Here is a 22,713-nt window from a genome sequence, read left to right on the forward strand (position 1 = left end):
GGTATCATCTGCAAACTTAATAAGCGTACTTTCTATACCAATATCTAAATCGTTGATGAAGATATTGAACAGAGCCGGTCCCAAAACAGACCCCTGCGGAACCCCGCTTGTTATGCCTTTCTAGCAGGATTGTGAACCATTAATAACTACTTTCTGAGTACGGTTTTCCAGCCAGTTATGCACCCGCCTTATAGTAGCCCCATCTAAGTTGTATTTACCTAGTTTATTGATAAGAATATCATGTGAAACCATATCAAATGCTTTACTAAAGTCTAAGTATACCACATCCACCACTTCTCCCTTATCCACAAGATTCGTTATCCTATTAAAGAAAGCTATCAGATTGGTTTGACATGATTTTTTCTTTACAAATCCATGCTGGCTGTTCCCTATCACCTTGCCACTTTCCAAGTGTTTACAGATGATTTCCTTAATTACTTGCTCCATTATCTTCCCTGGCACAGAAGATAAACTAACTGGTCTGTCGTTTCCTGGGTTGTTCTTATTTCCCTTTTTATAGATGGGCACTAGATTTGCCCTTTTCCAGTCCTCTGGAATCTCTCCTGTCTTCCATGATTTTCCAAAGATGATAACTAGAGGCTCAGATACCTCCTCTATCAGCTCCTTGAGTATTCTAGGATGCATTTCATCAGGCCCTGCTGACTTGCAGGCATCTAACTTTTCTAGGTGATTTTTAACTTGTTCTTTTTTTTATTTTACCTTCTAAAACTACCCCTTTCCTACTAGCATTCACTATGTTAGGTATTCCTACAGACTTCTCGGTGAAGACCGAAACAAAGAAGTCAGTGAGCATCTCAGCCATTTCCAAGTGTCCTGTTACTGTTTCTCCCTCCTCACTGACTAGTGGGCCTACCCTCTCCTTGGTCTTCCTCTTGCTTCTAATGTATTTATAAAAAGTCTTCTTGTTTCCCTTTATTCCCGTAGCTAGTTTGAGCTCATTGTGTGCCTTTGCCTTTCTAATCTTGCCCCTGCATTCCTGTGCTGTTTGCCTATATTCATCCTTTGTAATTTGTCCTACTTTCCATTTTTTATATGACTCCTTTTTTATTTTTAGATCATGCAAGATCTCGTGGTTAAGCCAAGGTGGTCTTTTGCCATATTTTCTATCTTTCCGACACATCGAAATAGCTTGCTTTTGGGCCCTTAACAATGTCCCTTTGAAAAACTGCCAACTCTTCTCAGTTGTTTTTCCCCTCAGTCTCGATTCCCATGGGACCTTACCTATCAGCTCTCTGAGCTTACCAAAATCCGCCTTCCTGAAATCCATTGTCTCTATTTTGCTGTTCTCCCTTCTATCCTTCCTTAGAATTGTGAACTCTATGATTTCATGATCACTTTCACCCAAGCTGCCTTCCACTTTCAAATTCTCAACCAGTTCCTCCCTATTTGTTAGGATCAAGTCTAGAACAGCTTCCCCCCGGTAGCTTTTTCAACCTTCTGAAATAAAAAGTTGTCTCCAATGCAGTCCAAGAACTTATTGGATAGTCTGTGCCCCGCTGTGTTATTTTCCCAAAATATATCTGGATAGTTGAAGTCTCCCATCACCACCAAATCTTGGGCTTTGGATGATTTTGTTAGTTGTTTAAAAAAAGCCTCATCCACTTCTTCCTTCTTCTTCTGGGTAGGTGGCCTGTAGTAGACTCCTAGCATGACATCACCTTTGTTTTTAATCCCTTTTAGCCTAACCCAGAGACTCTCAACACTTCTGTCTCCTATGTCCATCTCCACCTCACTCCAAGTGTGTTCATTTTTAATGTATAAGGCTACACCTCCTCCCTTTTTCCCTGTCTATCCTTCCTGAGCAAGCTGTGCCCATCTATACAAACATTCCAATCATGTGTATTATCCCACCATGTTTCTGTGCGATATGGTGCAGTAAAGAAAGCTAAAATACAGTGTTTCTGTAATTTTACTTCTCCATGTAAGCCCTAGCTGAACCTGTCACGGGGATGTTAGATAGTTCTGACTGGAGGAGGAGACAGGACCCCATGTGGGATAGAATGTGAGAAATGCACAAATGGGATGGGAGATGGGGCTGAGTGATAGTGTGAGAGGGGAGAAGTGGGACTGGGTTGGGGCAGAAAGAAGGGGAGGCAGAACCAAAATGGGGCCTATGAAAGGGAGGTGGGAGCCAGGGAAGGGAGCGTGGGAGAGGAGCAGTAGGGCACGGTGAGAGACCCATTCTTAGAGTGTTCAGACAAAGTGCACAACTAGAGCATTTTTGAAAGCTCTGAATTTTTCAAGAGCTGCAGAGCGAGTCTTTGTCTCCAATAAACACTTTTAGGAGTCTTTTATTGCTATGTTAGCAAGTTTCTCTGCCTGTATGAGAAACCATGACTGTTGTTCTATATGCCATTCTCCTAACTTGCATAGTGACTTTGCTGCTGTGTAGTAGGGTGGGTGTTTTAATGGAGTAATAACTATTAGCAAGTGCTGCCAGGAGATGCCTTTCTGTGCTCTGTGGTAGTAGGATTACATGGGGAATGGCTTTCTGCATTGTTTTGTCTCATGATTTATTAATGATCAGTATTAGTTATGGTGGAGTTAAGGGAGGAATAAATTGTTGGGCTATAGCTATTAAAGAACATCATGACTGATCTGCACATTATACCGAGACCTTTTCTTTCCATGTACTTTGTTACCCATACACATGCACATCCACATGCTTACATTCAAAGTAGGGTTATTAATTTACATAGAGCAGGGCAGTCAGGCTAAAGTCTTCCAGGGACATCTGCTAGGGTTTGCACTTGCCTTTCCCCAGGCACGGAAAGGGGTGGGATGCTAGAGTGTAGGGGCAGTTCCGTACTTTCTATTTTTCTGACAGTGTTTTATTATGCACATGTTGCAGGCATAGTGCAGAAGACAGTTGTTGAGCCAACTGTGTTTGACATAATTTCTTGGATCCTTATTTACCCATCCACACTTTCTTTATGGAATAGTCTGCCCCCACATTTCATTTCCATTTAAATCTAGAAATAATCCAGCATCAGTTAGTTCCCTGTCCTTCTGCCACAGCCTGTCTCAGCCTTCAAAAGAGGACCTCATTTTTCTCCTCCTCAAACTGGAGCACTTGATCGGAGTGTTCCTCTTTTGTTCCCCTCAGCATGGACAAGAAGATCTTTTTTCTTTTTCCTGGAGCTCAAGTATCTCGGACTTTTTAGAACCTTCCAGCCTGCCCCATACTTACTCTGGGAAGTCCGCAGTTGTTAGCACCCACTAGAATGAAAATCAGAGCAGGGTTCAGAGCTACATCTGTAGTGTACCCTCCGGTAATGCCAAAGGGTTGAAATAAACACCCACTTTTTTCTGTTTTGTATTAAAACATGCATGGCAGGGAGTCTGAAAATGGAAACAACTTCTGTAGCTTGGCAAATTCCTGTGCTTTCCTGCTAGCCACTTAGTTTTGGGCCAAAGGTGTTGAGGGCATGCAATTAGAGTTCCCAGGGAAAGTACAAAGGGAGAAGGGGGTTGCTAGATTATGAGGATGGGACAATTAAAGGACAGGGCATGTGGAGGTAGCAGTAACAAAGATTTCTTATTGCAGCAAGGAGAAGTGCTAGTGATCTGTCTTCAGCCTGGTGCTCTGGTATTGGCACAGAGAAAAGCCACATTGAGCTTAGTCTTACTCAAAGCTGGCCTGTTAGGCATGATGGTGATGTTACCTGTGCACTTCTGGCACCATTTGCGAGTATCAGGGGGTAGCTGTGTTAGTCTGGGTCTGCAATGGTGACAAGGAGTCCTGTGGCACCTTATAGACTAACAGATGTACTGGAGCATAAGCTTTTGTGGGCAAAGACCCACTTCGTCAGATGCATGTAGTGGAAATTTCCAGAGGCAGGTATAAATACGCAGGCCAGAATAAGGCTGGAGATAACGAGGTTAATTCAGTCAAGGAGGGTGAGACCCACTTCTAGCAGCTGATGTGGAGGTGTGAACACCAAGAGAGGAGAAACTGCTTTTGTACTTGGCTAGCCATTCACAGTCTTTGTTTAATCCTAAACTGATGGTGTCAAATTTGCAGATGAACTGTAGCTCAGCAGTTTCTCTTTGAAGTCTGGTCTTGAAGTTTTTTTTCTGCAGGATGGCTACTTTTAGATCCTCTACTGTGTGCCCAGGGAGACTGAAGTGTTCATTTGCGAGTGTGGATTCCTGGTGTCCTGCAAGGTTGCTGTGGAGACCACATAGCAACTAGCCTGCCTGAAAGCTGTGCCTTAGATGTTCTTTCCTCCTGCCAGAAATTCCCATTCCTCAGCTAATACAATTGTGTTTCCTCTTCTCAACTTTTGACTTTCCCCCACCCCTGGAATCCCAAGAAGGATCAGGAAGCCTGTGGCCATTGCGCATGTAAATTATTAAACATTTAAATGCAAAAGCAGAACGATTTCTTGTATTGATCTTACAGGAAAGGCTCCAGGGGGCAGTGAGCTTTAATTATCAATTGCCGATTTATTGTCAGTTATGGCAGCTCTGCGCCTCCGTGCCGCAGTCCGGATTGTTCGCACAACAAACAGTTCTTGTTTCATTGTCTGGCACTCGTTCCATCCTGTGGTTTTGTCTCCTCCCCAAACAGCCGAGGCAGAAGGACCCCGTGGGGACAAGTCTCTATGCTACAGTTGTTCGTAAAGGCAGCCTCATCCCGCGTTATGTTGGAATGAATTACACTGGCTTGGAGGTAAGTCCTGCACTGAGAAGCCGGGAGAGGGATGGATGGTGCCAAGCAGGGCCGGCCTTAAGCCGATTCGGCCGAATTGAGCCCCGTGCCTAAGGGGGCCCTGCGCCCCTGAACCCGGAAGTGCCGGTGAGTTACAGAGCCAGGGGCCCTGCTCCAACAATATGTGGAGTTGGGTCTCTCCCCCGGTTCTGCCTGGAGCGGGCCCCGGATCCCCCCTGCCAGCCTCTCCACACGTCCTCCCACCCTGGCCCCAGAGCATCCCCTTGGCCCCGGACCATCCCTGCTGTGCACAGCTCAGCATGGCTCCCCTTGGCCGGCTGCTGCTGCTGCCATGCACATTGCAGGTGGGCAGGGAGGACGCCCGGACGTGACGTGATGTGACGTCACAGCCCGGGATTTTAAAACTCTTCAGAGGCACGTTGCGGGGCTGCCTCCAGGGCCTGAGCGCAGACTCCGGCCCCGCAACGTGGAAGGCAGAAGGTAGGGAAGGGGCTTGGGCGGAGGAGAGGGGAGGGAAGGGGAAGGAGGGCGGGGTGGGATGGAGGGGAGGGGCTTGGATGGAGAGGAGGGGGGGGAAAGGGGAAGACATCAAGAGACAGGGTGGAGGAGAGACAAATGGCAGGGGGCCAAGTGCAGACAATGAGGGAAAGGGCAGGAGAGGAGATGTCAGTGGGAGGGAGGACAGGGTGATGCTGGGAGAGGAGAGGAGAGGAGAGGGGAAGGGCATTAGGGGCTAGAGGGGGAGAGGGTTGAAGGCTTGAAAGAAGGGGTGGGCATGAGAAAGGTATGGATGGAGCAAGTCATGTGTGAGGGCACAGGGGGCAGGACGGGAACGGGGCAGAGAGTGGTGAGGGGATGGGCATCAGGGAAAAAGAGGGAGAAGGGGGAGGCACCAGGAGGGTGCAGGGCTAAGGGAAGGTGCAGGTGCCAGGGGATTCTGGGGGTGAAGCAGAAGGGCAGACACCTGCAGGGAGGGACCAGCACCAGAGGAGAGAGGCAGGGCAGGGGTGTAGAAGGAGGTGTTAGAAGAGGGGTAGCTCACATGATCAGAGTGGGGCTACTGGAGTAGTGGGCACAGGGGGGAGAGAACCGCTGGTGGAGGCGGGCAGGTTGCAGGAGGGCTGAGGGCAGTGAGAAGGGCAGGAGTCAGGACAGCAGAGGAGGGTAAGGAGTTGGGGGCAGCAGGCACCGAGGAGATGATGGAGCAAGGAGAGGAGACATGGTTGCAGAGAGAAAAGGTAGAGGTTTATAAGATATTTATTAATAACTTGGCATGCTGCCCACGGCCAGATTGTTTGCGCCTCGCGGTGCAGTTTGGGTTTATGTGGGGATCAACACGTGGCCGACGAGTGGGAGCCAAAACAAAAAAGTAGTCAGTGTAATGATCTTCTGTTGATAAGTGGTTTTTAATAGTTAAATTCTTGGACTGTCGTTGCTCATGGAAAGTGCTGTCACATGGGTAGAAATCGGGTAAATATTGCAACCTGTGAACTCCTTGCCAGAGGAGGCTGTGAAGGCTAGGACTATAATAGAGTTTAAAGAGAAGCTAGATAATTTCATGGAGGTTAGGTCTATAAAAGGCTATTAGCCAGGGGATACAATGGTGTCCTTGGCCTCTGTTTGTCAGAGGCTGGAGAGGGATGGCAGGAGACAAATCGCTTGATCGTTGTCTTTGGTCCATCCCCTCTGGGGCACCTGGTGCTGACCTCTGTCGGCAGGCAGGATACTGGGCTAGAAGGACCTTTGGTCTGACCCAGTACGGCCGTTCTTATGTTCTTGCCGTGGGCAAGTGTATTTGTCGAGCCCTGCCGACGACGAGTGGGAGTTTCATACAGATGTACTGCACCATATATTCCGCCATTGGAGCTTCCCATGCATAGATCTCTTCGCCACAAGCAAGAATGCGTAATGCATCCACTTTTGTTCCAGACTGGGTATAGGTCGGAGATCCCTGGGGTATGCCTTCTTTTGGCATTGGGGAGGCCCCCTTCTTTATGTATTTCCTCCCATCGTCTTAATACCTAGGGTGTTGACAAAAATCAGGATTGGCAAAGCCACAGTGATTCTCATAGTCCTGGCCTGGGCGAGGCAGCCGTGGTTCCCGTTCCTGCACAGAATGTCTTTCCGGAACCCATATACCTTGCGGAATCTGCCAGACCTATTGATGCAGGACCAAGGGCGCCTCATCCACCTGCAGCCACACACCCTGCATTTCACTGCTTGGCTTGTAACTGGTTCAGTCCGTCCAAACAGGCTTGTTGAGACCAAGTGAAGAACGTCCTCCTGCACAGGAGGAGAGATGCTATTCATACGACCTACCAGTTTAAGTGGCGGAGGTTCATATCATGGTGTTCTACTAATAGACTCACCCTGGAGATTGCATCTGTCCAGCACATACTTGACTATATCTTATCCCTCAGCCATGGGGGTCTTTTCATTCCATCCCTCAAAGTTCATCTTGCTGCAGTTAGCACTTTCCGTCACTCCGTGGATGGTAGGTCGGGGTTCTCACATCCAACTACGAGAAGGTTCCTTAAAGGCCTTACTAACTTGAACCCACCACATAGGACCCCACCACCAACGTGGAACTTAGACCTAGTCTTGGATACTCTTATCCAGCCTCCATTTGAACCGCTGGCCACCACGTCCCTTCAACTGCTGACACTCAAAGTTGTTTTTCCTTAGCTATAACTTCCACCAGTAGAGTGAGTGAAATAGCAGCACTGATGTCAACACCACCGTTCACCCTTTTTACCAAGGATCAAGTCATACTCAGACCTCATCCAGCCTTTATTCTGAAAGTATGTTCTGCATTCCACCTTAATGAGCCAATTGTATTCTCTTCGTTCTATCCAGCTCCCCATGCTTCACCGTGGGAAGCGCGATTATATATGTTGAACATTCGATGTGCACTCACCTTTTATATAGATAGAACCAAGAGCTGGAGGAAAATGAACCGTTTATTGCTTTCTATAGCGGACCGCACCAAGAGCGAAGCGATGTCCTCCCAATGTGTGGCCAAACTCATAACAACCTGTCTTACCACGTGTTATTCGATCCACAAAAAGCCTCTTCCAATGCATCCTACGGCTCATTCTACGAGGGCCGTATCCACAACTATGGCATTCCTTAGGGGAGTCCCTCTTCAAGACATTCGTTGCGCGGCCACATGGTCTTCCAGTGCCACTATGCAATTTTATATGAATTAACAAAGGACTCCTAGGTTACTACAGCAATACTGTCAGCTCCACATCAACCCTGATTATGGAGCAGTACACGAATCTGTCTGACTACTGTCCTGAAGTCATCTACAGTGGAGCACCCACAGGGACCACTCGAAGAAGAAGAAGTTACTCACCTTGGTGCAGTAACAATGGTTCTTCGAGACATGTCCCCGTGGGTGCTCCACTACCCGCCTGCCTCCCCGCTCTGTAATCTGCTCTCTTTAGTTCTTTTTCAGCAGTTGAGAGGAACTGGTGGGAGCTGGATTGCGCACGAGAGGCATGAACCCTGTGAGATCGCAACGCACATCTGTGAGCCTGCTGACTACGGCTGTTCAAAATCTCCGGACTGTGGCACCAGGCCAGGGCCCGACACCAATAGTGGAGCACCGATGGGGACACATCTCAAAGAACCATTGTTAGTGCACCAAGGTGAGTAACTTCTTCTTCCCTCTCGTCACTGCCCACCCTTGGCGGCAGGTGGAGACTTTGCATGCTCTCCTCATGCCCAGGCCAATCAGAGCTTGGGAGTGGAGGAGTGTGTGAAATCTTTGCTCTGCCCCCACCCTGCAAGGGGTGCACCGTACCTAGAGGGAACTGTTAGCTGTTTTGAACAGCTGGCGGTTCCCTCTGATGCTATGTGCCCCTGGAGGGAGGAGGAGACTTCGCACACTCCTCTGTCTCCAGCTCTCAATTGGCCTGAGGGCAGGGAAGCAGCAGGATGGCCACTGGCTTGATTATCTGGCTTGGCATGCTGGATCTGGCTCGCAGAGGCTGTTTTGCCCACTCCTAGTCTAGAAACAGCCAAGCCAGTGGGGTTGCATTAGCCAGTGATGGATCTATCGTCCCGGAACTCACCTAATTATTTTTTAACCCTTTTATGCGTTTGGCCTTCACAATTTCCCATAGCAAGGAATTCCACAGATTCATTGTTTTTTGTGTGAAAAAGTACTCCCTTCTGATTGTTTAAAGCCTGCTGACTATTAATTTCCTTTTGTGACCCCTGGGTCTTGTGTGATGTTAAGGACTAAATAACACTTCCTTATTCACTTTATTCACACCATTCATGATTTTATAGACCTCTGTCTAATCCCCACTTTAATAGTCTCTTTTCCAAGCTGAAAAAGCTGAGTATTTGTAATCCCTCCTTGTATGGAATCTGTTTTATACCAATAATCATTTTTGTTGCTGTCCTCTATACCTTTTCCACTTTTAATACATCATTTTTTAAATAAGATGACTTGAACTGCATGCGGTATTCAAGGTGTGGGCATACCTTGGATTTATATATGGGCATTATGATATTTTCTGTTTTCTTATTTATAACTTTCCTAATGGTTCTCAACATTCTGTTTGTTTTTCTACTACTGCTGCACATTGATGTTTTCAGAGAACTATCCATAAGGATACTAAGATCTCTCTTGAGTGGTAATAGCTAATTTATATCCTCTCATTTTTATGTTTTAGTTGAGATTGTTTTCCAACATGAATTACTCTTCATTTATTCCTACCCTTTGTTTCCTGTCTTTTAATCGGTTCTCAGGACATAACTAGCTGGATAACTTTTAAGGCAGCTCCCCACAAGCACCGGATCCACCTGTTTTCCTCACCCCCATGCTATTGTCTCCGATAGAGAGGCAGCAGCGTGGAGGGTGAGGGGGGCAGGCAGAAGCTGATACAGTCAAGGAGTCCAGTCTGAGCTCCCCACTGATAGAGGCTGCTCCACAACAGCAGTTCCTGTTTGTGGGGGGTCCAAGCTCCCTGTGGATTCCCCATGGATAGAGGCTACTGCTTTGGAGCAACCTCTGTCTGCAGGGAGCTCAGGCGCCCCACAGACAGGGGCTGCTGCCATACTGCGCTGCTGTCTCGGTATCAGTTTTTAAACTGGCTCCCCTGGTGCACTGGTTCCTGCCTGCCACCCTGTGATGCTGCCTCTGATAGAGAGGCAGCAGTGTGGGATGGCAGGAGGGTCCCCAGGGATGGGACTTGAACGCACTAGCCCCGGGATACGCCCCCAGGGGCTATGGAGTAGTTGTGTAACCACTACAATTGTATGTGATTACACGACTATTCAATTTCATGCTCTTTGACATCCCTAATTTGATCTTGCCTGAGCTGCTCACCAAGTCATAGTGTGGATGGGCAAGAGAAGGGTTGGGACTGTGTTATGCTGAAGTGAATGATCTGGGGTCAATGTAAATGCTTATTGATCAATAAGCTGTACTCTTCCCATTGCAAATGGCTGTGCTGGAGCTTGCAGTACGTGACTTGTCAGGCCTGATCTCTCGCCTCCTCTGTCAGGCTGATTTGATGGAGAGGTCTATTTGCATTGCTGACAGCAGCAGAAATGTGGCTCAATCAATGAACTGCCATGAGCTACAGAGGGACATGCCGCTGGGGTTATTTCCTTCAAAATAATCAAAGAGGGATCGATCACAGCTGCACCTGGCTCATATTTAAAGAGAATTATTGAGGACCCGAAAGAAATCCTTATTCTTAGCTAGGCTTGAGTGGAGAGACCCCGGGATGCATCTTACCATACCTCCTCTTGATGACCTGACATCTCCTAGGTTTATTTCTGCTTGTGTTCACAGTGAAGGCAAAAGCTACAGTTGTTGGGGTATTTGAATGGGGGGCTGAGGGTGCAAGAGGCAGAGATTTGGGGATGGGGAACCATACCAGGACCACTGACCCCCAGAGAAAGCTAGTCCTAGGACACACTCAGCCCTGTTGGGGGGTGACTGCTGAGGCTCAGGGCTTCCCCTGGGCTTTGAGATTAGGGTTGCCAACTTTTCCAACCCGACAGACCAGACACCATTGCTATGAATGGCAACGGTATCTGGTCCACCTGGTCGGGAAAGTTGGCAACCCTATAATTTGGATGGGGCAAAAAATGAGGGGCTCAGGGTGCAAGAGGCAGAGGTTTGGGGTGTGGAAGGGGGTGAGGGCTCCAACTGGAGGTGCAGGCTTTGTGGTGAGGCTTGAGATGAGTTTGTGTAACAGGAGAGGGCTCTGGGCTGGGGCCAAAGGATATGAGGTGGGTGCGGGAGGGGACTTAGGGCAGGAGGTTAAGTTGGGGTGTGGGAGGAGTCTCAGAGCTGAGGCGGGGGTTGGGAGTACAGGAGGGATACTGGACACTTACCTCTGATAGCTCCTGGATTTGGAAGCAGCTGGAAAGTCCCTGTAGCCTCTTGGTGGGGAGAGGGATGCGGCTCTGCATGCTGCCCTTCTGGCCAATAGGAGCTGTGGGGATGGCAGCGTGCGGAGCATTCCCAATAGCCACAAACCGGCGCTTGTGGTCCAGCCGGGAGTGGGGGGAAGGTCAAGGCTCAGGGCTTCTGGCGTGTGGTGTAGAGACTTGCTGTGGGCCTGTGAAATAAAGCAGTGGGTCAGATCCAGGCTGCAGACAAGAGGTTCCCCACCCTGCCTTAGGGTATAGATCACATGAAGTAACAATAGCTTAGGACTGTCAATCTCACCTGAGACCCTGTGTATGCACTCAAGCAGGTAGCCCAGCTGCCACAGCTCCATGGCTACTGTCATTGGATCTGGTTAACTTGGTGTAGCCACATCTCAGATTGCACTGCAGACATACCTGGAGATCCCCAGCCCTGCAGGCTCGAACAGCCGTGTTTGACTACAGTGCTTAGTGAGAGTTCAAGCCAAATGGGGCTGAACACACGCCTGGCGCTGCTTGGCTGGTCCCTGAGGATGGGGTCTGTGTGAGAGCATGAATCTTTGAACCTAGTGCTAACACTGGCTCTGTCTGCATGTCTGGCCAGCTTATTCTGATGCCCAGTTCAGCAGCACCATGTTTCACACTAAAAATGTAGCCTAATTAAAGTAACACTAGTGGGCTGCGCCTCGTGCTCGCTACATTGCCAATCCCCCTCTCTCTGGTGGTTTTCATGGCCAAAGAGTATGATGATGTCATTTTGTCACCCGACAGGAAAAACTTTTGTATATATATATATATATATATATAGAGAGAGAGAGAGAGAGAGATACGATTCTGTTCATTGGACCAAAACAGCAAGAAAAAATGAAAGTCTTCAGGAGAGACCAGATAGTGCACGTCCCCATGTGAAAAGGGCTGCGTCTGCATTACTTCCTCTGCTGGCTAGTCAGAAGAGTTGGTCTGTTGGAAAATGCTGTTTTGATTACACTGAAATTTTACACAAAATTATTTCAATTTTGACAATAAATTGTTTAAGAAATTGGAAGAAATGTTTTGAAAATGTCAGAATGCCCCATTTTAACAGTCTTCTACTGGCAAGTTTGGGGGGCACCTTTTAGTTTCAAAACTTACATTTTATTTATGTCAAATACAGTATTTAAATGGTCAACACTGAGGCTATGTCTAGACTGCAGGCTTCTTTCGAAAGAGGCTCTTTCGAAAGATCGCGTCTAGACTGCAGGCGGATCTTTTGAAAGAGAAATCTGCTTTTTCGAAAGAGAGCACCCAGCGAGTCTGGATGCTCTCTTTCGAAGACGGCCTCTTTACATTGAAGAACGCCTTCTTTCGAAAGAGGAACTTTCGAAAGAAGGCGTTCTTCCTCGTAAATTGAGGTTTACCGCCATCGAAAGAAAAGCTGCGTTCTTTCGAAATAATTTCGAAAGAACGCGGCTTGAGTCTGGACGCAGGGGAAGTTTTTTCGGGAAAAGGCTACTTTTCCCAAAAAAAACCCTGAGTCTGGACACGGCCTGAAAGTCATGTTTTCAAATATATCATAATGAAAGTTTTGATGGATATTTCCAGAAGCAAACTTCATGAAAAAAATTGCTTTTTCTCCCTAATTCGGGATGATTTCCCCCCACAAATGTTGGCATTGTTTTGCAGGATGAAAAATCTCTTTTCCACAAAGCTCAGTTTAGAAGTGTTTAACAGTGCAGCTCACTGAAAGCAAAGGCAGTGCTGTTTCAGGACCAGTCATAACCAATACACACTGTTGCTCAAGCATCAAGTTGTAAGATCTGTGTTATTTGGCCCTCTCTGATATGATTCTTACAAACAATAGTCATCTGAAGAAGTGGGCTGTGCTCGCGAAAGCTCGTGATAGTCTGTAAAGTGCTACCAGACTATTTGTTTGGTTTTTTTAAGTAACTCCATAATGGTTAGGCATCCTGTGGCATGTCTTTCATAACATGGGCATTGACTGTGTCGGTGCTCCAGGGCTCAAGTGGACATGGAAAAATAAATAGGGGAGCTCAGTGCCTGCCTGCCACAGCTTTTCAACAGGGCCCTGGTGCTGGGCTCTAATCAGCTACTTGGTAAGGTCCTAGGTCTTGTCAGCAATCAGCTGTTGGGCAGCTGGCAGGAGGTAGGGTAGAGAAGGGCCTGTGGCAGCTGGGAGCACTGGGGGCAAAGTTGGCTCAAATTTTTCTATTAATCTGCAAAATGAATTTTGTGACATGCAGCACCAATGTGGAGGTGATATGTGGAAGTCAGTGGATGTGATATACCTTGACTTTAGCAAGGCTTTTGATACGGTCTCCCACAGTATTGCCCGCAAGTTAAGGAAATATGGATTGGATAAAAGGACAGTAAGATGGATAGAAAGCTGGCTACATTGTTGGAATCAACAGGTAGTGATTCACGGCTCGATGTCTGGCTGGTGGTTGGTTTCTAGCAGAGTGCCCCAAGGATCAGTTCTGGGGCCGCTTTGTTCAACATCTATATTAATGACCTGGATGAGGGGATGGATTGCACCCTCAACCAGTTTGTGGATGGTACTAATCCGGGGGAGAGGTAGATACATTGGAGGGCAGGGATAGGGTCTAGAGTGACTTAGACAGATTAGAGGATCGGACGAAAAGAAATCTGATGAGGTGCAACTAGGACAAGTGCAGAGTCCTGCATCTTGGTTGGAAGAATCCCAAGCATAGTTACAGGCTGCGGACCATCTGGGTAAGTAGCAGCTCAGCAGAAAAGGAGCTGGGAATTACTGTGGATGAGAAGCTGCATATGAGTCAATAGTGCGCCCTTGTAGCAAAGAGGGCTGATGGCATATTGGGGTGCATTAGGAGGTGCATTGCCAGCAGATCTAGGGAAGTGATTATTCCCCTTTATTCGGCACTGGGGAGACCACATCTGGAGTATCGCGTCCAGTTCTGGGCCCCCCTCATTACAGAAAGGATGTGGACACATTGGAGAGGGTCCAGTGGAGGGCAACCAAAATTATTAAAGGGCTGGAGCATGTGACCTGCAAGGAGAGGCTGAGGGATTTGGGCTTATTTAGTCTGCAGAAGAGAAGAGTGAGGGGGGATTTGATAGTAGCCTTAGAAATATAAGAACATAAGAACGGCCATACTGGGTCAGACCAAAGGTCCATCCAGCCCAGTGTCCTCTCTGCCGACAGAGGCCAATGCCAGGTGCCCCAGAGGGAGTGAACCGAACAGCGATCTCTCTCCTGCCATCCATCTCCACCCCCTGACAAAACAGAGGCCAGGGACACCGTTTCTTACCCATCAATGCTCATAGCTATTAATAGACTTAACCTACATGAATTTATCTAGTTCTCTTTTAAACCCTGTTTTAGTCCTAACCTTCACAATCTCCTCAGGCAAGGAGTTCCACAGGTTGACTGTGTGCTGTGTGAAGAACTTCCTTTTATTTGTTTTAAACTTGGTGCCCATTAATTTCATTTGGTGGCCCCTAGTTCTTATATTTTGGGAGCAAGTAAATAACTTTTCCTTATTCACTTTCTCCGCACCACTCATGATTTTACAGACCTCTATCTTATCCCCCCTTAGTCTCTTCTTTTCCAAGCTGAAGAGTCCTAGTCTCTTTAATCTCTCTTCATAGGGGACCCATTCCAAACCCCTCATCATTTTAGTTGCCCATCTCTGAACCTTTTCTAATGCCAGTGTATCTTTTTTGAGATGAGGAGACTACATCTTTACGCAGTATTCAAGATGTGGGCGTACCATGGATCTATATAAGGGCAATAAGATATTCTCTGTCTTATTCTCTAGCCCTTTTTTAATGATTCCTAACATCCTGTTTGCTTTTTTGAATGCCGCTGCACACTGAGTGGACGTCTTGAGAGAACTATCCACGATGCCTCCAAGATCTCTTTCCTGATTAGTTGTAGCTAAATTAGCCCCCATCATATTGTATGTATAGTTGGGGTTATTTTTCCAATGTGCATTACTTTACATTTATCCACATTACATTTTATTTGCCATATTGTTGCCCAATCACTTAGTTTGGTGAGATTTTTTTGAAGTTCGTCACAATCTGCTTTGGTCTTAAGTACCTTGAACAGGTTAGTATCATCTGTAAACTTTGCCACCTCACTGTTTACCCCTTTCTCCAGATCATTTATGAATAAGTTGAATAGGATTGGTCCTAGGACTGACCCTTGGGAAACACCACTAGTTACCCCTCTCCACTCTGAAAATTTACCATTTATTCCTACCCTTTGTTTCCTGTCTTTTAACCAGTTCTCAGTTCATGAAAGGATCTTCCCTCTTATCCCATAACAACTTAATTTATGTAAGAGCCTTTGTTAAGGGTCCTTGTCAAAGGCTTTCTGGAACTCTAAATACACTATATCTACTGGATCCCCCTTGTCCACATGTTTGCTGAACCCTTCAAAGAACTGTAACAGAATAGTAAAACATGATTTCCCTTTACAGAAACCATGTTGACTTTTGCCCAACAAATTATGTTCTTCTATGTGTCTGACAATTTTATTCTTGACTATTGTTTCAACTAATTTGCCAGGTATTAATGTTAGACTTACTGGTCTGTAATTGTCAGGATCGTCTCTAGAGCCCTTTTTAAATATTGGCGTCACATTTGCTATCTTCCAGTCATTGGGTACAGAAGCTGATGTAAAGGATAGGTTACAAACTATAGTTAATAGTTCCGTAATTTCACGTTTGAGTTCTTTCAGAACTCTTGGGTGAATGTCATCTGGTCCCAGTGACTTGTTACTGTTAAGTTTATCAATTAATTCCAAAACCTCCTCTAATGACACTTCAATCTGACAATTCCTCAGATTTGTCACCTACAAAGGATAGGTCAGGTTTGAGAATCTCCCTAACATTCTCAGCTGTGAAGACTGAAGCAAAGAATTCATTTAGTTTCTCTGCAATGATTTTATCATCTTTAAGTGCTCCTTTTGTATCTCAATTGTCTAGGGGCCCCACTGGTTGTTTAGTAGGCTTCCTGCTTCTGATGTATTTAAAAAAAATGTTATACCTTTTGAGTTTTTGGTGAGCTGTTCTTCAAACTCCTTTTTGGCTTTTCTTATTACATTTTTACACTTAATTTGGCAGTGTTTATGCTCCTTTCTGTTTTCCTCACTAGGATCTGACTTCCACTTTTTAAAAGATGTCTTTTTTATCTCTCACTGCTTCTTTTACATGAGTGTAAAAGAGCCATGGTGGCTTTTTTCTAGTTCTTTTAATGTTTGTTTTAATTTCGGGTATACATTTAAGTTGGGCCTCTATTATGGTGTCTTCAAAAAGCTTCCACGCAGTTTGCAGAGATTTTACTTTAGTCACTATATCTTTTAATTTCCGTTTAACTAACCTCCTCGTTTTTGCATAGTTCCCCTTTCTGAAATTGAATGGCACAGTGTTGGGCTGCTTAAGTGTTCTTCCCGCCACAGGAATGTTAAATGTTATTATGTTATGGTCACTATTTCCAAGCGGTCCTGTTATATTTACCTCTTGGATCAGATCCTGTGCTCCGCTCAGGACTAAATCGAGAATGGCCTATCCCCTTCTGGGTTTTTGTACCAGCTGCTCCAAGAAGCAGCCATTTAAGCTATCGAGAAATTTTGTCTCTGCATTTCGTTCTGAGGTGACATGTACCCACTCAGTATGGGGATAATTAAAATCTCTTACTACTATTGAGTTTTTTATTTTGATAGCCTCTCTAATCTCCCTTAGCATTTCATAGTCACTACCACTGTCCTGGTCAGGTGGTCAATAACACATCCCTACTGTTATATTCTTATTAGAGCAGGGAATTACTATCCATAGTGATTCTGTAGAACATGTTGATTCATTTAAGATTTTTACTTCATTTGATTCTAAATTTTCTTTCACATATAGTGCCACTCCCCCACCCGCACAACCTGTTCTGTCCTTTCGATATATTTTATACTCCAGAATGATTGTGTCTCGTTGATTGTTCTCACTCCATCCGGTTTCCGTGATGCCTATTATATCAACATCCTCCTTTAAGACGAGGTACTCTAGTTCACCCATCTTATTATTTAGACTTTTAGCATTTGTGTACAAGCACTTTAAAAACTTGTCACTGTTTATTTGTCTGCTTTTTTCTGATGTCAGAGGAATGGAAAACCTGTCTTATGAAAGGAGACTCGAGGAGCTTGGCTTGTTTACCTTAACCAAAAGAAGGCTATGGGGAGACATGATTGTTTTCTTCAAATATATTAGAGGGATAAATACCAGGGAGGGAGAGGAAATATTTAAGCTCAATACCAATGTGGACAGACGAACAAATGAATATAAACTGGCTATCAGGAAGTTTAGACTCGAAATTAGATGAAGGTTTCTAACCATTAGAAGAGTGAAGTTCTGGAACAGCCTTCCAAGGGAAGTAGTGGGGACAAAAGACCTATCTGGCTTCAAGATTAAGCTAGATGGATTTATGAAGGGGATGGTTTGATGGAATAACATGATCTTGGCAAATAATTGACCTTTCACTAACGGTGGTAAATAGACCAATGGTGGGATGATAGGAGTTACTACAGAGAACTTTTTCCTGGGTGTCTGGCTGGTGAGTCTTGCCCACATGCTCAGGGTTCAGCTGATCACCATATTTGGGGTCAGGAAGGAATTTTCCTCCAGGGTAGACTGGCTGAGGCCCTGGAGGTTTTTTGCCTTTCTCTGTAGCATGGGGCACGGATCACTTGCTGGAGGATTCTCTGCATCATGGGGTCTTCAAACCATCATTTGAGGACTTCAGTATCTGAGATATAGGTGAGAGGATTATTCCAGGAGTGGGTGGGTGAGATTCTGTGGCCTGCATTGTGCAAAGGGTCAGATTAGATTATCATAGTGGTCCCTTCTGACCTTAAAGTCTATGAGTCTATTAGATTCTTTTTTATGTGAATGTTCTTTTTCGAGTGGTCCCCGTGGATGCTCCACTATAGGTGTTGGACCCCGTCCCAGCACCACAATCTGGAGATTTTGAACAGCCATAGTCAGCCGGCTCGCACATACGCGTTGTGATCTCACTGTATTTGCGCCTTTTGTCTCGTGCGCATTCTGGCTCCCACCAGTTCCTCTCAACTGCCTCAGGTCACAGAAGGAGCTTCCCTCATCTCCTCTACTCTCTTTCTCAGAGACCTAAAGTAGGTATTAGGTAGTGTTAGGATTGTTATTGTGTTGCGTTAGTAGTAGTAGTTGTAGTCTAGTTCTAGTTTCAAAAAAAACTTTATTCATTATATATTGTTCACAGTTATCGTTAAACAGTTTTTAAAAAAGGAGAGAAAAGAGAAGACAAAATGAAAGGAAAGGGAATGCTGGGTTCGCCCGAATTAAAAAAATGCGATCTCTGTTGAGATGTGATGCTGGCCTCGGACAGGCATTCCTCTTGCATCTGGTGCCTGGGTAAGGGCCATATCCCTCAAAAGTGCACTGATTGCACTAAACTTACAGCCAGAGCTCTGCATGATAGGAAGATGCACCTGCGTATTCTTTTGTTTGACAAGACGCTTCAGCCTGCAGAGGCAGTGTCTCCCTCGCCACCTCCTCAGAAGCGGAGGGCGTCCTCCCTGGGGGCAGACCCTGTGAGAAAGAAAACAGTGTCTCCAGTATGTTCGCTGCCCTCGGCCCCGAGTAGCAAGCTAAGCTCGGGTACCAAACCCAGCACCTCCAGGTCCTGTTCAGGAGCATTTTCTAAACATAAAAAAGATGGTGGACGTGGAACCACCGTCACTGAGCATTATGTCGGTGCCAAGCGTGACAGCACCAGAGACTGCAGCACCGGCAACCTCGGCACTGAAACCGCACACGGCACCAATGCCTTCCATCCTGGCAGCCCCAGTTGGAAACTGCTCATGCCAGCACCCCCCAGCACCGAAGCCGCCCATGCCGGCAGCACCAGCACTGGAGCCAAATCAATCAGTACCACAGCCCAACCCGGCACATATAGCAACTGTACATAGGAAGGCTTCAGGTGGGACTGCGGCAGGCCGAGAGCAGAGGTTAGGAATTGACCCAGGGCAGGGAGCTGTAGAAGCCTCTGAGGGCTCGGGGCGTTGCGGGGAGGAGCCCCCGCCGAGCCAGTGGTGGGAACCACCTGCCACTACTAAGGCCCTGGGTCGGGGCCCGGTGGAGAGGGAGGGCCCGGGCCCCCCTACCCCTGCTGCCCGAGACCCTGGCAAGTGGGGACCGGGGTAACAGACACTGAACTGTGGACTAGGCCTCTGGGCCTGTAAACTGTGGACTAGGCCGGGAGGCCATATTTCCCCTAGAACAGGGGCACTGAACTGTGGACTAGGCCGGGAGGCCGTATTTCCCCTAGCACAGGGGCACTGAACTGTGGACTAGGCCGGGAGGCCGTATTTCCCCTAGCACAGGGGCACTGAACTGTGGACTAGGCCGGGAGGCCGTATTTCCCCTAAAAGGGGGCATCACGCTTTGGGCCGAAGCCCCAGTTGGTTGGATGATGCCTCGGAGGGGGGTGGCAACCCCCGTCAAGGGCGGGGCCCCCCGACAGAGACGGTACAAAAAACTTTGCTAAAGTCAAGGTACATCACATCCACTGACTTTCCCATATCCAGAGAGCCAGTTACCTCATCATAGAAGCTCTCTTCTAAGTGCCTCAGAATGAATTTATTGAGGATCCACTCCATGATTTTTCTGGGAACCAAGATAAGGCTGACTGATCTGTAGTTACACAGATTGTCCTTCTTCCCTTATTTATAGATGGGCACTCATCATCATGGCCTCCATACGTCTCCAAAGATGGTAGGATGCAGCATTAAACAGGCCACTCTTTGCAATGTTCTGTGTGGCTCAATAGGCCAATGCGAGAGAGGCATGTTTGGCTGCAGTAGGTACAGCTCTATGTTGTAGTAGTGTTAGTTATCATCATCCGTTCTTTCCTCTTCTTTCTTTTCTTGTTCTGGTTTTCTGCCAAAGTCTTGTCGTCGTGCTTTTGTCCTTGGCGGAGGCGTTGACACCCAGTATTTCTATCCATTGCCAGGTTTTCCCAACTATCAATGTCTATCTGAAACTTTACCAAAGCAGCTTTGCAGTAGTCCTTGAAATGGAGTTTAGGGCGTCCTTTTGGTCTTATTCATCTAGCCTTGTCCTTTTGGTCTTGTACATCTTGGCATCCATCTGGCCATTTGCTTGCTATTATCTGTAATTGAGATACCCTCCTTAGTTTTTAAGGGAGCAATCTTAGTAATGTTGGGACCTAAAGCTTTCCTAAGGCCTTCATACATGGCTCTTGCATTTCCTATATCGGAGGCAACCTGGATATTACTGCAAATATCTATCCAGTATTGATTTATGCAGCGCCTGATCTCTCTCTGGAGTAGGCCATTTGCATGCTGTAGTTTGGCCTTTGCGCTGTCGTATGGATTCTTTATGTATTCAAGATATGCTTTGTTCTTCTGCTTTTGGAGGGGCATCAATCTGTCAGCATTTTCCTCAAGCCATTCCTTACTGGAAGACTGTTTTTCTCCAAAAGCTTTATGGGCTGCTTCATAAATAGCGCTACGAAGAATTTGCCATGTTTCTTCAACTGATTCTACATGTGCATTCTCGTCCCGCTTTTTTGCAAAGGCTTTGGCAAAGTCTTCACATTTAGTATTATTCCTTGTGTTCACACAATTAAGTATTGGCTTTTTGTTCAGTATGTTTTGTTCAGTTTGTTCTACATTTGCCTTTTTCCAATCATCTGGGATCTCTCCAGATCGCCACAAGTTTTCAAAGATAATGGCCAAAGGCTCCGCAATGACATTTGCCAACTTCCTCAGTACCCTCGGATGCATTAAATCCGGACCCATGGATTTGTGTATGTTTAGCTTTTCTAAGTAGTTCCTAACTTGTTCTTTCCCCACCACGGGCTGTCTACCTCCTTCCACTAATGCGCTGTGTAGTGCATTAGTCTGGGAGCTGAGGATGGATGAAGCCACAGTGATTCTCATAGCCCCAGCCTGGGCGAGGCAGTCGTGGTTCCTGTTCCTGCACAGAATATCCCTCTGGAACTCATATACCTTGCGGAATCTGCCAGACCTATTGACGCAGGACTAAGGGCGCCTCATCCACCTGCAGCCACACACCCTGCATTTGACTGCTTGGCTTGTAACTGGTTCAGTCCGTCCAAACAGGCTTGTTGAGACCAAGTGAAGAACGTCCTCCTGCACAGGAGGAGAGATGCTATTCATACGACCTACCAGTTTAAGTGGTGGAGGTTCACGTCATGGTGTTCTACTAATGGACTCACCCCGGAGACTGCATCTGTCCAGCACATACTTAACTATATCTTATCCCTCAGCCACGGGGGTCTTTCCATTCCATCCCTCAAAGTTCATCTTGCTGCAATTAGCACTTTCCGTCACTCCGTGGATGGTAGGTCGGGGTTCTCACATCCAACTACGAGAAGGTTCCTTAAAGGCCTTACTAATTTGAATCCACCACATAGGACCCCACCACCGACGTGGAACTTAGACCTAGTCTTGGATACCCTTATCCAGCCTCCATTTGAACCGCTGGCCACCACGTCCCTTCAATTGCTGACACTCAAAGTTGTTTTTCTCTTAGCTATAACTTCCACCAGTAGAGTGAGTGAAATAGCGGCACTGATGTCAACACCACCGTTCACCCTTTTTACCAAGGATCAAGTCATACTCAGACCTCATCCACCCTTTATTCTGAAAGTATGTTCTGCATTCCACCTTAATGAGCCAATTGTATTCTCTTCGTTCTACCCGGCTCCCCATGCTTCACCGCGGGAAGCGCGATTACACAGGTTGGACATTTGACATGCCTTTTATATAGATAGAACCAAGAGCTGGAGGAAAATGAACTGTTTATTGCTTTCTGTAGCGGACCGCACCAAGAGCAAAGCAATGTCCTCCCAACATGTGGCCAAGCTCATAACTACCTGTTTTACCACATATTACTCGATCCGCAACAAGCCTCTTCCGATACATCCTATGGCTCCCTACAATAATCTTGTGACCCCCTCCCCCCCAACTCTCCTACAACTCCTTGTTGGGTCAGGACCCTTATAGTTACAGTGTGAAATTCCAAACTTAAGTAGCTGAAATCATGAAATGTATTATTTTAAAATCCTGTGGCTGTGAAATTGACCAGAATGGACTGTGAAATTGATAGGGCTCTACCCACGTTCAGAGAAGCCATGTAGAAAGAAGGTGGGTGCTGGGCAGGCTCTGCCTGTGTCCCTCAATCTGGCCTGCTGTTCCATTGCTGGCCAGCTCAGCCCATATGTCCCTTGCTGTTCCAGTGCTGGCCCTGCATGTAGCAGTGCCAATGCACTGCAGGCCAGTGAAATCATAATCCTGAACTTGGACAGGATAAGTGTTGTTGATGTCACACAATGCTTTCTGTGTCATTTCACTGTGCACTCAATGAGGACAGAGATGGGCAGCAGGGCCTGGAAAGAGAGCAGTTCAGAGCTGCCGTGGGAATCTAACAAACTAGTCTCAAATTCATTTAGCAGTTTAGACACGCCAAAAGGATCTTTCTGTAGCCACCCCTTGTAGAGCTTGATGTAGCACAATTCATGATTCCCAAGGACTGGCTGAGTTCTGCCCACTTTGAGCTAAACCA

The 22,713-nt window shown here is 46.7% G+C and overlaps 1 protein-coding gene across 4 annotated transcripts in view; it reads left to right on the forward strand.

Moving 5' to 3' along the window:
* Window positions 1–22,713, forward strand: part of CCDC33 (coiled-coil domain containing 33) — a 225,859-nt gene that overhangs the window by 59,116 nt on the left and 144,030 nt on the right. For all 4 annotated transcript variants that reach the window (XM_025183619.2, XM_025183621.2, XM_025183622.2 and 1 more), the window contains exon 5: window positions 4,595–4,696. In XM_025183619.2, coding sequence (XP_025039404.2) covers window positions 4,595–4,696 — 102 coding nt within the window. The remainder of the gene's footprint in view (window positions 1–4,594; window positions 4,697–22,713) is intronic.

The sequence above is a fragment of the Pelodiscus sinensis genome, chromosome 14 (genome assembly GCF_049634645.1).
Source record: "Pelodiscus sinensis isolate JC-2024 chromosome 14, ASM4963464v1, whole genome shotgun sequence".
Classification (NCBI taxonomy): domain Eukaryota; kingdom Metazoa; phylum Chordata; order Testudines; family Trionychidae; genus Pelodiscus; species Pelodiscus sinensis.